Below are 15,694 nucleotides of genomic sequence, written 5' to 3'. Positions count from 1 at the left end.
ATGACAACGTGAGAAAAGATAAACAGGAAAAACAAAACAGAAAAACAAGCAGCTGAACGTAACAGCAGTTCTGCAACCTGGCAACAGATAAAAAGGACTATTTCTCTGTCTTGCACTGTGTAGTTTCAGGCTTCCAACATTTCCTGCAGTGTCCTTCATTCACAAAGGATTATAATCACCATCAGGTTATGGAATATTAGATTTTATTTTTGTTGTTTTGGACAAGGAGATTTTTTGTTGGAAGATTTTAAGGTGATTTTCACCATTTCCCAAGGTCTAATTTATTTCCACTTACACAACCACTATTACTCACACTGCTTTCATCATAAAACCTCTGTTCTGACAGCGTATCATTTTATGCAGCTTTGGTTCCCCAGGCCTTTGAAAATTAGGTCCAACTGCAAGCACTGTAACATATCGTATTTGCAGGTCTCTGAGGTTTTACAGTAAGTGTGAACCATTTGTCAGCACGAACTCCTCTTCAACAGCACAGAAACAGTTATCTCTTTAAGCAACATGAAGGTTTTTGGTGCCTACAGAGTCATGTAGGCATTTGAGGACTACAAAAAAAGCATGCTAAAAGGAAGTGGTTGCTAAAAAAAAAATCAGTTAATCATTGTTGCAACTGCCACCAAAAAAAAAAACAAACAAACAACAAATATATTCATTTAGGATCATGGCAAGAGTTAAAATTCTTGCAGGGCTATTACTTCAGACTCTTAAATGTTACTGCAGAGTATGTGCATGTGTGTATTTTGGTGATTTTCCTGTATCATGGGATAGTTCTGTAAGAGAACTCTCTGTTCTACTGTGAGCGCTGTCAAATTTCTGCGTCTGGTGAATTTGAAACAGATGGAGTCATGGACATCCTTGAAGCCTTCACAAATCCTGTGTCTCTTTATATCAGTCAAAAATATCAGTAGATGACTTAGATGACTACAAAACTCTTTTTTTTTTTTTTTTTTAGGTTTGACTCATTAGAGCACTAGTTCCTTAAAAACAATTTGTATTGAACTGAACTTTTAAAATGTTATCACAAAGGATGTGATCCAAAATGACAGAGGCTGGGATTGGGAAAAACAGAACAAACAAAAAAATAGATACAAGTACTCCTATTAACTTCCAAGTCCCTTTGTGTTCGCAGAGTGTTTCTGAAGCTCAGTCACACCACATCTGCCAAACGTGGAGAAATAAAAAAGGTAATAAAAAAAGGCCCAATAAAAAAAGTATTGGCCCATGTAGATTACAATTTAGCCACAGTGAAACCCAATTTTTTTACATCAACTCTGAAAATTCTCTCAGGTTATAACTTGCAATAATTTGCTGCTGCTGTAACTTCACAGCAAATGAGTTCCAAGTATGGAGTAAAGAAGGGAAAAAAAGACATTTAGGGGAAGATATTGAGTTTGCATGAATGCTGGCTATATTTACAAGCAGAGACAGAAGCAATCAAGAGCACATTCATTATGGTACATAAGCAGTCAAAACAAAAGACTAGCTGATGTACAAATACATAGTTTAATTTACTTAATAGACTCTTCACTAAGTAGATATAATGAGCTACAATGCATCACGGACAAAATCCAGCTGGTGTGAAGGCTACCACATCTCTTGCTGAATTTTCCACTTCTCCTTTATTTTTCTTTAACAAGACACTTCCTGTGAAATAAATTCTGCACCCCAATTCCAGTCATAATGTATTTCAGACCAAGCAGATCCTATGACTTGTGTGCTACTCTGATAAAGCTCACTATCTTTGGGACATTGCAAATTCAGTAATTTCACAGAGAATGACTACAGCTACTCTTTGCTATGACCACTCTGGCTGATACTTCCAAAGCTATTTGGGTTTTAAACATTTCTAGACTCCAGCTAGAGGTCCTAGGAACTAAGCAGCAGTTTTAAGATTTAAGAGTTCAAACCCAATTATTCCCTCAAGGTAAACTCAATGTGAACTCTTTGCTCAGTCAGAGGACAAGGGGGAGTGGTTTTAAACCAAAAGCGGGGAGATTCAGGTTAGAGGTTAGGAGAAAATTCTTCACTCAGAGGGTGGTGAGGTGCTGGCACAGGCTGCCCAGAGAGGCTGTGGATGCCCCATCCCTGGAGGTGTTCAAGGCCAGGCTGGACGAGGCCTTGGGCAACCTGGTCTGGTGGGTGGCATCCCTGCCCATGGCAGGGGGTTGGAGTTAGATGATCTTTGAGGTCCTTTCCAGCCCAAGCCATTCTATGATTCTATGATAAACAAAAGATATTAGGAGCTTCAGGCATTCATGGCTTATTTAATCATTACCTTAAGACTTGCATCTGTATTAGTAAAATAGAGACACTTTATATGTCACCTTTTCCCCCATGATCATCTTCCTGTATATACCATATAAATCCAAGGTGCTGGTGGTGGCACTGAACCTCCAAACTGTGGCTTACAGGTTACCGTTGCTGCCTTAGAACAGAATTTTATAGAACAGAATTGCATCTATTGTATTTATGCTATAGAATTTTATCTGTTAAGAGCCAAGCAGGACGCTACACCAGATGACTCAAAGACAAAATCCTTCCTGAATTTTAATGCCTCTGCGCTAGATGATTTAGCTTAAGAAATGTTATTAACTTCTAAAACCTTGTTTCTGCATGGAGGAATTTACATGTGTTTAGTACTTTCCATCCGAAGAGGTATATGTATTTCTTAACACAAATATTACTTATCCTAGAACATATGACTTTAAAGCAAAAAGTGACTGGTTACCTTGGCAATGTATACTCTTACTGCTTTGGAAAATCCTGGGCTCAGCTCCTCGACCTAGAAAAGCAGAGGGGAGGATGAACAGAGAAAAGCAGACATTAGGATATGTAAAGGACACAGTTAAAACCTGTATCAAGTTTTTTACATCTCTTAAAAAATAGATGAGTAAATCCCACTTTTCAAAATATATAAAATAGTGTAAGAACTTTGACAGGCTAGCCTGGCTGCATTAGTAAATGCCCTCGTACTCTCAAAAAATGCCTGTGACTCAGCGAGTAACATCCCTATACTTTGCTACTGTGAGTGCCAAGGAGGTTGCAAAGCCAAGTTCTCAGAAGCTAAGGGAAGCCCAGAAATATCCTGACTACCTCCTCCTGCCTGTGCACACACTCTTTTTCACCTCCTTGCCTAACCAGTGTCATCCACTTGGGTTTCTCCTGAATGTGCTGGTGCCAAACCTCAGGAATCTTCCCTCAGTTTTCTGTCTCCTCCTTACTGGTTGTTAATTCCCAATTTCTTTATTACTAACTTCCTTCTGCTTTCTTCCCTCCAGCTCAGTGCCAGTCATCACTCTCCAAGCATCCTCGTTCCAGGATGCTCCTACAACAAATGCCTGGATTCACCCCGCATCCCATCTGCACTCAAATTCAAATGCACTCAGTCAAGGCAGCAGAGCCTAGGTATCAGAGGAAGCTCTGAGAGCACAAGACAGACAACGTTCCTTTTGTTAATTCTGCTGTCTGGTTTTAGACCTAGTTCAGCTGGTGACTAACCCAGAGCTGCAAATTTCAGGATGGTTTCCATTCCCCTGAATCATGCCAACTGTGGCTGAAAGCTGAAGTGGATGCTGCTGAGCGTATGGGAAGTGCATTTGTTCAGAGTATAATTAGCTTCCAGAGTGATGGTTTTGTATCCTCTCTTTATATTTGACCAAAGCAAAACCTCAGAAAAATCCAAGTTCCCGTTTCAAACCACAGTGCCACTCTAACTTACTCTAACTCCTCTAATGAAAAAAAAAAGCAAAACGCTTTGCTTCAAACCTCTCTCTAAAATGATATATTCATTTTAGCTGAAATTTGGCTGAAAAGTATACTGCCTAGGGCAGACACCTATCACAAACTTACTTCTCACATAATTACCTTTTGGCAAAATTACAACAAATTGATATAAGTATGATATTCCCTGACACTTCACAGAACTGCTGGTGCAATCTATGAGTTATAAAGTGGTAGGGCAATTTGTTTCTGTAACGCTTCATCACAGGTGCTTAAGAGTAGTTCTCACAGGCACAGCCAGACAGTCTGTTTAACTCATTCAGATCATGCGACCCTTGCAACAAGAGCTATGAACGCTAAGATGTGACTCAGACCATGTCTTAAATTAATTTTTCATCAACAGGAGGACAAAAAAAAAAAAAAAAGACAGCCAGAACTCCTGAGAGTTTCTTTCTAGAAATACATATGCAACCTGTCTCTGAAAGCTTAAGAGTTGTCCTCAGAAGCCTGGAGAACCTAATCTGAAAGTCTTTTAATAAAATATTGAAAGAAACTAAAATGATAGAACACTGTGAATGTCTATGCAAGTGTTCCCAGGGAGAAACTCAAACTGATATTACGGAACATGAAAAGAATACAGTACAAATGCATTTAGTATCAAGCTATGAATTCATTCATTTTTGCAGCTACTAAAAGGAAAAACAAAACCCTTGGAAAAAAATCTGAACACCCTGGATCTAGTTCTGAGGTCTTCAAAATTCCATTTTTCTGTTGGGCTATTCTGTAATACAGGCTCAAAATTTTTTGCTTTCATCAGCTTTTCTTCCAAAGGCTCCAGTCAGTGGAAATATATCACGGAGCACTTGGAGAGTGATGAGCTTAAGCAGAACACAAATACTCAAATTCCACGCTCATGGTTGCATGTCAGGTTAGTGACTCCCTTGCATATCACATTTCCATACCCTTAAGAAGTTTTGCAGTGCATCCTGTACGGTGGCTGTAGGAGGGGTTTCAAACAAAGCAGAAGCAGTCTTTTTTTCAAGCCATCCCAGATGGGAAACCTGCAGAGACAGTAGGATGAAACTATCAAACCCGGTGAAGACACAGCATGTGCAAAGGTATACAAAGACAACGAATTATCGAGTTCCTTGTAGCTGGCTTATGCACATGGGAGACAGACAATAATATTGGGTGTATCTGCAGATTCTGGTCAAGAATGCAAGTCCAGCTACAGAATTAAACCTGATTTTGCTTTCCTTTGTCCCTGCCTTATACCACCAGTCACCTGCAGTTTCATCCATCAGCTGCCACATGCTGGCATAACCTTCAATACAGGATTTGTCTCTACAACTGAGTATCACAGCTGGGTAACAGTGTGGGTGTTTAAAGTGGTCTAAAATCCCAAACCTCCTTCTTGCAACCACACCTGTTCCTGGCAGTTCTCACCTATGCACTGGAGCCCAGGCGCAGATGTAGCCCTCCTGTCTCCCAGCTTAAATCTTGTACAAGAACGTGTTCTCATCATACATAAAGATCATAGATCCCTTGAGAGAGGCCAGCTAAAGCCACCAACACACATCCACATTTTGAGATGCAGGTAGCTATTATAATAATTTCTTGAAATCTTACTTTACTGTTCCTAGCTCCTCTCTCTAATATGAAACTCCCTGAGATTTTACTGGGGGAAAGATGCATACGATTCTAACTTCTGCTAAGACCATCTTTGTTTAACACCATGTAATTCTTGTAACAATTAGCAGAAGCACTAACTCTCATAGCAGCATGGCTGACTAGGAAGTCCAGAGCAGAATACAGAGCTAGGAGCTGCCACTGATTGAGCTTGCCGCTTCCCTGTAATTACCTAAGGCAATTATCTCAGTTACAATCTCTGCAATGTGACTTCATTTCTGACAGCAGCAAAGCACTTTCAAATTGCCTAAACTGAAAAGTAGATAGTTACTGCAAACTCTTTTTTCTTTTTATAGGCACTAAATGTGATTTATGGCATTTGATTCTAAGCTTTTCCTTGTCAAGAAATATAAAGCAGCCGGCACACTTCTTGTAATACCTGCAATACTTTGTGTAGCAGAGGAAACACATGCAAAGGATTATACAGATATACTGTGTGCAGAAGCTCTTGCCAGCCCTGAAATGTCCTTGATTACATCCATATGTGTTAAAGGTTTGAAGGTAGTTTGTTTTTACTGAATAAAGCAAGGGAAGCAGTAAGCTAGTTTGCAGCTAGTGCTAGTCCATTCTTTGCCGTTTCACTTCCCATGCCACCTGCAGTGACTAAAAAGAAAAGATTGGAGCCCCAAACCCTTCAGAGCTCCAATTTTTAGTAGTTCGGGGAGAATACTTTCAGCAAACTGCTTCTACTTGGAAAGAGACAAAAAAAAAAAAAAAAAAAAAAAAAAAAAAAAGCCCACCAGGGAAAAAATGAAGAGCAGAATAGAGGCAGTATATAAGTGAAACAGCAAAAACCCAGAAGCTTTCATTTAGTTGCACAGAGGTACAAGCACTTTTAAAGCCTTTTTTGATTGCGGGACAGAAGTATTACAACAGCAAGAGTAACTGATATTGCCAGTTTGAAAAAGCATTCTTCATGCTTTTAAAAACTCCTTCATGTTTTTAAAATCAGTGTGTCTTCCATACCATGAACCTTTCTCTGCCTCCTTCTGGCCTTTGATCGTGAGCACTGAGCACATTGCTAATTTGCTCAGCCAGTTCTTGTCCTGATCACCAACTCAGCCTTTCTGTACTATTTCTCTCACTACTGAGGGAGCAAAATTTATATAAACTCTCAAGAAAAACCTCTACCATTTAAAATCTACGGCTTTAAGCAGTAATACCAGTATGAAGGTATCATTTTAGGTTTAACAGGAGGTCAACAAGGGAGAAGGACTGCCTAAGACTTTGCAATTACAGTTAAGAAAACAACTTGGATGGAAAGCTCAGAAATTCTGAATGAGACACTATGTCCTGGCAGACATTTCAATAGTGCTTTTATAAAAGCACTGAGGTGCTACACGTACAAGAACATGAACGTACAACATGTTCATTTTGTTACAAGAGGTTTCTGACAGTATTTGTCAGTGATGCGCTCTTCTTGGCACTGTTTCAGGATCGAAGTGAAGAATTTCCAGATCCCATGAAAGTGCAACTTTTAAACAATTTCTTCTAGCAACTAAGACATTTCCACACTGGTACTTTCTGATACAATATCTGAGTTCAGCAACTAAACAGAATGTGCTCACTGGTTATGGCTGGTGATTTCAGCCTACCTGTCTTTCATTCAAACAAGAAGCTAAATTACAAGGAGGAAAGAACAGTAATAAATATTAATGAACTATTTTACCTGGTAACACCACCTGCCCAAAAGATAGTAGGACTTTGGATCCTCTGGTTTCAGTGCAATCGCTTTATCAATGTGTTCCTATGGAAAATCATCACCAACACACATTATATTCTTGTTACAAGCAAATACAACATCCACAACAGCAGATGAACTTATGTAGAAAGAGGAAAGTCCACAATTTCTGAGCAATCAGTGAAATTACAGCTACAAAGATATTCCAAATTTCCTTAAAACTGTTTCAGCTGAGCACAGAACATCAGCATTTTATCAGCCTCAGAAAACAAAAACAAACAAACAAAAAACCCCTACATGTAAAAAAGTGAAGCTGTCCTTCACTTTATTCTATCAGCTTTTCATAACTTTGACATAACCAAATTACTGGTCAGGTGAACAATTGACAATGTAATAACGATATGTGGCCAGTTCTGTAGCAACCGGTGCATCTTCCTACCCTGCAATATAATATTCCTGTTCTGGTTGAAAGGCAAATTAAGGAAGCTGAGGCAGATCAATTGCCTGTGAAAAATAATTATTTTGCACTTACTTAGGGCACAAGCAGGCTCACGGCAGTTAGTGAAGAAAAGTTGGTATCTTATTACCACATGGTAATTTCAAGCTTAAGGTTCTCAATCTCATTGTATGCATGTATTTTATTTGCAAACCTTTTATTCTTCTTTTTTTTTTTTCCCTACCACTATAGCGTGCACAATTGCAAAGCAAAACTAGTCACCCCCATCACGTGTCACAGGGATCGCCCTCCTCAGCTCAAACCACCCACGGAAAGCATCCCTTTGGTACCTATCACTTCTCTAATAAAAGCTGGAGCCAGTCTTAACTTATGACCACAGAAGTAAGCACTGAACAATACTCACAGAAAAACCAGCACGTCCTCTTTACTCACCTTAAAAACATACCCCGTTTGAATGCGTTTCTGAATGCTCTCATGTTCTGCTAACTGCCCACAAAGAATAGCATACCTGCACGGAGGAGACATTTGTGGCAAATCAAATTGTCCGTTTTAAATACACATTTACATTCTGCATGCATCTTTCCTCTGAAGATATAGGTGTGTTTAAGTTGCACATTGTACTGGGGAAAGCAGGGCATACTGCCCACATACACAGCAAGTATTTATTGCACAGAAATAGCTCAAAGGATGTTGACGAGTCAACAGCAGCGGCTTGACGTGACATAAAGTTTGCTGCACTGATTGCTGAAGTCTTTCTTCTACATAAGACCAAAGCAGCACACTTCTACACTCTACATTTCTTCATTCAGCAATGAAATTGCGTCAAAACACAGAGTGCTGAAGAGCAAATCCTATAGCAGTGAGAGCCAGAACTGCTAAAAGCTCTAATTAACTAGAAGGATGCACAGCCATCTCCTACGCAAATCTAGAGCACGCTGGATGTCTACTTCGAGGGAAAATATTGTGAAAACCTACCTATACCCTACAGCCCCACACGGCCACCGAACTTGGAAAACAAAATAGTATGTTTTGAGTGCTGCAAACTCACACCAATTCAGTTTTGTCTAGTAGGAGACCGCAAAATTTAAGCTTGAGAAGCACAGTGCCCACCAAAATTAGGTATTTCATGAACAGTGAAAGCAACTAGGCTTGGTTACCCATGGATTTACACCCTCCCACCTCACCTCCCCATGCAAGTAGTCCTTTCTTGAGCTTTCTTTTACCACATCCACAGCTCTAACATGTGCTTGTGTGGCTAGATTCTCTGTCTTGTCTCATCATACTGTGTCCCAGAGAGCCCCTGGTGATGGTTAACCACAGCAGATGTTTGTGCAGGAGTCTGTCAGACGACTCGAATCCCCAAGCCCACTTTCTTCACTGTCACGAAGAAAACCCACAAAACATTTCATACCTTATTGCTCTTGCCAGAACTAAATTTTCAGTGTGTAAATTACAATGCAAAGAAGTTTCGTCTCCTGAATGTTTACCTCATTCTTTTAAGATGTTAATTTTCTTTTGGAAAACTCTGATTCAATTCTAAAATTCTTGTTTCTCATGACAAGGGAAAAATGATCTTAATTGAGTAAATCCCTTTCACCCAACCAAAAAAGTTCACAGCTGCATTGCCATAATCTGACACTTGCAGATGATGAAATGTTTTTACAATCTTCTGGAACTTGTCTCACAACAAGCACAGCCTGTGTAAAGTATTCCTAACCAGAACACAACCAGGATTTAGGAATACACTCCAATAAAAAGCTTATTTTTTTTTAGACCACAAGATAAATTATTCTCATACACTTAATCTTGTAGTCTATAGCTCTGTTGGATGCACACGTATGGCTCCTCCAAACACATTGTTTAGGCTCCTGGATGTGTGGGTAGGCATTACATACAATTAGGTCAGGTTTAAGGTCCCACAACAAAACGTTAAGTCCTAGAAACACCCTTTCTTTTTAAAATGGAAGCTACCACATAACCTTCCTTTATTCCACTCCCTCCGCAGGGGAAGTCTAACACGTCTTCAAAGGAGCAATACATCCAATGGGCCACGAAGTGAGCCCTGATCCCTCCACCAGCCACCACATCAATGTCAAGTGGTGCCATATTCAGCTGTCAGGAGAAGATAAATATTACATTTGTTGACAGCCTGGTGAAATGTTAGTAAAATAAGCAGTAAATAACAGTCCTATCTTTGTGTCATTAAACTAACTTAAAAAATGCAGCAAGAGATTCCTCAGCTGGTTTTTCACCAGTCCCAGAAAGAGAAGACCCTACCAAACCCAGGCTTTGCACGAACTTTCCTCTTGTATCTGTGCTTCGAGGTCCAGGTCCTGGTGGTGCTTTTAACACATAAGACTCTGTGGTACTGAGACCTCCGAGGTCTTCAGATCCCAGCTTCCCTTCCTCTCCCTGTCTGAAACCCAGTGTGGTTTTATATTTTTCTTCTGCTTGTTTAGCTTGGTTTGTCCTTCAATATTGAAGCTATTTGTTTTAATTCCTTTTGTGAAATGCCATGGGATGAGTGTCACGAGAGGCAATACTCAGTTGCAGGAAGACTAACAGTAATAGGATGGATTAAAAATAATGAGTTTGGGAAGGGGATTTTCATCTTTTGTAAACATTTTGTAACTTCTGAAACACTGTTCAGATTGATGTCTCAGCAGTTACCGAAACCTGACGTTACAAGACTTGCTGGACAAATTATTAACCAAAACTACTTGTGAAGCTGACACTGGTCAAACCACAAGTTCCCACAGAAAGCTCAGCTCAGTTAAGATTTCCCCGTTCATTAGAAAATTAAACTCCATGCAATGGGAGAGCAGATACTACCAGATGAGCGACTGCTGCTCTTCCTGCCCCAATCCCCAAGTTCAAAACACACAACTTTGTTGAAACTTAATTTTTGATGCTGCACTCTGGCTGACTCCCATTTACAAGCAGAACTTTTGGCCTCTTCACACAAAATACACAGCTCTCCACAGCCCAGTACCTCCAGCTTTGTGGTGAGGGTGGCCTGCCAACCCAAATACAGCTCTTATCTTTTTTAACTGTTTCAAAGAGTCACTAGCTAAATCTGCTGGTGCTCCTTGCTGCCTCAGACAGACAGTAAATTAAAAAGAAATGGTGAGGCAAGAGGGAATAAAAGGGGAAAGGGAAAGAAGTGGTGAGAAGCAGCTCTTTTGCAGAAAGCTGATAAAAGTGAAATGTAGTTTGGTTTATATTGCCAAAGATGAGTAAATCTGTAAGTTGGACCACTGAAAATAGCACGAAGACATGAAAATCCTTTCGTTTTATTAAATTCAAATTTTGCTTCGTATCTATTCAAGTAATTTTATATCGCAATACCCAACGAATTAACAAGCTAGATCATATTCCTATTCAATTGACGCTAGCTGGGAATTGAAAACATCAAAACATCAAGGCTTGCCTGTAAAACTGTTCAGTGCTATTCAAAGAGCATTCCTAGTAAATCAAGAGAGCTTTCATCACACACAGACACGGAGATAAAAATCCATAGTTGGAGCTCAACCTCCAGTTACTAGAATCAGATTAAAGGCTAGGAAGAATAAAACATTTTTAAATCAAGCAAATAATTCAAAGAAGCATAGCTTTTAAAGTATACATCTTTATAAAGAATTTAGAAGTTTGTAAAATATTTTATGAATATTAACAGTTTTTCACCTTCCTGTGCACTGAGTCTCTTCACTTGTAAGGGAAGCAGACAGATAATTAGCATGTAGGTATTCAGACTGCAGTGAAACACACCAGAAATGAAGCGATCATTTATTTAGGAATTAGTACCTTGAGAGAGACAGCAGAAGCCCCAGTGACTTAACCTGGAATTAATGACCATCTGGTCATAAAGAGCTTGGAACAAAGGGGTCAGGCTTAGGCTTTCCTGAACTCAAAACAAGAGGAGACAAGATTGAAGCTAAAAATCAGGAAGCCAGAAGTACTCCTCCAGGCTTGTCCAGAGAATGTGGTGAGCAAGTTGGGGTGTGGATTCACATGGAACCAGTGACACTGCATTAATTCCCCATTCTGATTTACTCAGAGCACCACACTCCAATTGGAAGTGGAATTGCATAACCAGAAGATTCCCCTTTATTAAATCCCAAACCATGCATATGGCAGAGTTTGTGTATTCTATACATATAACCTAGTTTCTCCACCAGCTTTGCAGCATCTGTGAGCCCCAAGCCAAAGTTTGGCTTTGACCTACCAGCAGCAGAAGTCGATGGGCTGTGTGCTGAGTTGCGTAATAGATGTTGGTTTACTTTGTATAAAGCCATGTCACTGCTGTGCTCACTGTGTTGTATGTCTGTGCCTTATATCTTCCCAGACAGGGGTAAGAATTCATCAAGTGCCTTGCTGGTTCAGCAAGGGAAATAAAATTCTAGTTTCAGGAAGAGTCAACATTTATGCTGATATGCTGAATTTACACGTGTGGATGGCTTAATAAAGGAACTTGAGATGGTGGCATACACGCTAGAAATTTAAGCACAATGAATTATTCTGGATTAGGGCAACAGTAATTTCCTACTGTCTCAATTTCCCATGGAGATTAAAAATTTTAAGTATTTGCTCACATCAAAAACCGCAGTGATGAACAATAGCTTCATCCCTGTTCTGACTTGCAAAAATACTTACAGCAACTCTTAACTGTAAATATATATAAAATGATTATATACATATAAAAATAAAATATTGATACATAAAACCAAGTTTGTATATAGGAACACTTTTCAGGATGCTTACCACAACTCCTTTGAAAACATTTCATTTAATAAATTCTGAAAACTGACTGCTGGCCAAAGACATGAACTCATTTCTGCAGGAAATATGTATTAAAAGGTTGCAGCCTGCCTTAATCTCACAACTTAAAGGATATTTTATGTGAAAGATGGACTTGATTATCATCTCCACAAGCTAATAAAACAAAAGCTTGTAAATATTCCATCCAGACAATGAATGAGGTAAATGAAATGAACCCAAGCCCATGATATCCACCCCTTATCTTCCAGTACCAAAACGAGCCAGTTCAGATGAAGGGATCAGTTTTAACTTGGGAGTCATACCAAGCTTTGAGACATCGTAACATTTTAGCCTTCAAATGATCCACACAGATCACCATGCATGGCGTCCTTCAGCTCTGTGAATAGTTAGTAGGTAAGAAGTCTTTTCATGCATACGCAGATAAAAGAGTTTACTGCATAAGTATTTCTGTCTGCATTAAAGCTTTTTGCTTTATCCACACAAGTTTTGTACTCAGTCCTTTGGCTCTGTGTTTCAGAAGCTCAGTAACGTTTTCTTACCAAAGGAAAGGAGCTTGCTTCCTGTTTTTAGCTTATTATTAAGCCAAAGAGGTTTATACATGGTAGCTTAGTATCATTCACAGATGTGCAGAAGAGAATTTCTCAGACTTTCCAAACTCCAAGTACACAATGTCAATGGGCAGCACCCTCTTCCATGCAGCTTTCTTCAGATCTGTGAAACATTTCTGCACAAAAGTGGCATTTTCTCAAGAAGATGGCATGCGCTATTAGCTTCCAACTTTTATTTATCACAGCTGTCAGAGGTAGGGTGGTCAAGGAAGCTGGAATTAGTTGGTAGTTTCCTGGATCCTCCCATTACCCTCTAAAATCCACATTGCATTTGCCACCTTTCACTGTTCACACACTAATACAAATTTAAATTGTTGTGTATCACAGGCAATATTTATCAGTATCTCAATGTCTTTGAAAGACCTTAGTAGTGTGTTTAATTTCTTTACAGGGTCCCCTGTCACATTTTCACATTAACTTGAAAGAGTTTCTTCTCTGCTCCACCATACAGGACATTGAAAGACATCTTGTAGTTCCTGCAGTCTCCTCTGATGTTTAAATGGCATTTTTAAAGTACCATGATTAAAGGCTTCTTTCATTTTTATTAATGAGTAATCAGTATTTATTCTGAACCTCTAAAACACTGTCTTTAAACAAGCTTTGAATTATCTGCAAGCGCTTTACTCCCATGGTTCTTCCTGTACTCAAGCTTCCTTGTAGTCATTCTGTTTCTTTTGAAGTTATCATTAATTCCTGAAATCTTTCCCATACTCCTACAAGGATGTTCAATCTCAACCCTTTATGGTAATGACCATAAAATAGTTTTGCAATGTTATAGCACCTTGAACCTTACCCTGCTAATCACTTAATGCAAAACCATGACTTGTTTCTCTTTTAATGCTCTGGGGCACTGTCATATTCTTATCATGCAATTTACGATTAAAAAGAAAAAAATGCTACATTATGTTCCAACATCACACTGAGTTTTGGCAGAGAGCAAAAGGAGAAGTGGTCTCCCCACATTATATTTTAGGGCAGAAACTACAGTAATGTGCGTGCCATGATTTTCTATAGCTTGCGTGTCCCTATCTAAGCCAACTAGTGTCATGTATTTTCTATTTCAGCATGGAATTTAACTCACAGAAATACTCAGGCATCTGAGGGGGCGGGGAATCATACCAATCCACAACTACTATGAACTTCTTTAAGCCAGATAAATATATTTGTTTTCACTTTCTGCTGTAAAACCACAACTGATGCTGCTATAAATTCTGATTGTTTCATGTCAGACTGGTTCAAAGAAACCTGCATGTCTTTTGTCTAACTCAAGGGAGCAGGACTTATCAGAATTAACTACCATACACAACTATTTGGAAGTCCAATTTTTATTATTTTTTTTAGATTAATATTCTTCTTTTCAACCTTGACGTTTCCTAGACAGATTGATTTGAGAATGCTATGAAGGCAAGACTTCTAGCTTTACATAAGAAAAAGTAAAGAGAATACACTTTGAACAACACCCATCAGCACAGGTCTTTGAGAATGAATGCTCCAAATGACAACACTGTCAAGACTAATCATACTAAAACCAAAAATTGTCATAAAGTATGGAAATATTTGACAATTGTAGGGTCTACTTTACAACCCCCCTCTTGAAACCATCAGACATTTAAATAAATGAGCTTTCAGCTGCTCACATTTACCCTGAAGGCAAGCCTAAGCAAGGAAAGCAAACCTACAGAGATGCTTTTTTACTCAGCGTGACCAACTCTAAATCCTAAAACACTTGAGATTGCACGTTCAATTCTAGGACTGATTACAAAAGAATTAAAGAGCTAGTAATTCACGGTGACTTTTGCACAAGAATATTATTTCTTTCCTTCTCTAGTTGTTGTTCTGGCCAGGTAAAATAAGGCTTAGAATAGGAACGATGCTAATTTAGTGGGAATTCACATGTTCCTCTGAGCAGCTGGGAGGCTTGCTAAAGGCAGGGAAATGAATCAGCTAAGTGCAGGGTAAGAAATACAATCCAGAAAAACTTACCCCTAAGGTCCACAACACTTCCTTCTCATAAAACAGAGGTTTTAAGAGACGAATCAATTTGCTCTGCCTGCCTCCTGCTGTCAGAAAAAGACTGCACAGTTATAGAAGAAGACAAAGGCTATAGGAATGGCAGCTCAAATCCTGCAGCAAGGGTGCTGGTTTGAAGGAAAGGCTTATACTCACTCTGTAACTGGGAAGGTATTTATGAATCTCGGATCTCTTGCCTGTTTATAAAAAAGTTCACCCAGAAGCAACATGCTGAACTTCACTCTTTACACTGGGCTTCTTACTGAACCCAAACATTTGACAGATGCAGATTTCCTGTTCCAGGAAAAAAAGGAGGCACAAAGGGCTACCAGCTCTAAAGATGTCACCTGCACGGAATAGCTTATAAAGTTAAAATGAGCTCTGAAGACATGAGATTTATTACGAGAATAATAAATGCTGAAGGGTTAACTGAGGATAATGGTGCTAAAAGATGACAGATTTTGAACAAGATATCCCATACTCTTGACACCTGTGGTCATTATAATGTTGTATTTCTGCAAAAATAAAGGTATTTACACTGGCAAACAAAGAATACAAGAATGACCACACTATCACAAGTTGTTTTTTCCTGGAAGTGAAAATGGCAGATGCATAGATAATAAACTAAGAAGGCAAGCACATAACAACACTTCCTCTGAATATTCTTTGGATCAGGCATTGGACTTGCTCTTGGAAGAATACTCTTTTTGTATTTGACACTTACTTTTTGAAAAC

At 39.1% G+C, this 15,694-nt stretch overlaps 1 protein-coding gene across 1 annotated transcript in view; it reads right to left on the bottom strand.

The window, feature by feature from the left end:
* The window catches only part of RMDN3 (regulator of microtubule dynamics 3), a 40,052-nt gene that overhangs the window by 5,637 nt on the left and 18,721 nt on the right, over positions 1-15,694 (bottom strand). Inside the window, exons 7-10 of the mRNA XM_032187720.1 lie at positions 7,995-8,070; positions 7,094-7,171; positions 4,698-4,796; positions 2,744-2,797 (exon numbers count right to left, since the gene is read on the bottom strand). Of these exons, the coding sequence (XP_032043611.1) occupies positions 2,744-2,797; positions 4,698-4,796; positions 7,094-7,171; positions 7,995-8,070 (307 nt within the window). The remainder of the gene's footprint in view (positions 1-2,743; positions 2,798-4,697; positions 4,797-7,093; positions 7,172-7,994; positions 8,071-15,694) is intronic.

This window comes from Aythya fuligula, chromosome 5 (assembly GCF_009819795.1).
Source record: "Aythya fuligula isolate bAytFul2 chromosome 5, bAytFul2.pri, whole genome shotgun sequence".
Taxonomy (NCBI): domain Eukaryota; kingdom Metazoa; phylum Chordata; class Aves; order Anseriformes; family Anatidae; genus Aythya; species Aythya fuligula.
Note: the sequence above shows the minus strand (reverse complement) of the source record. Positions and strands in the feature narration are given on the sequence as shown.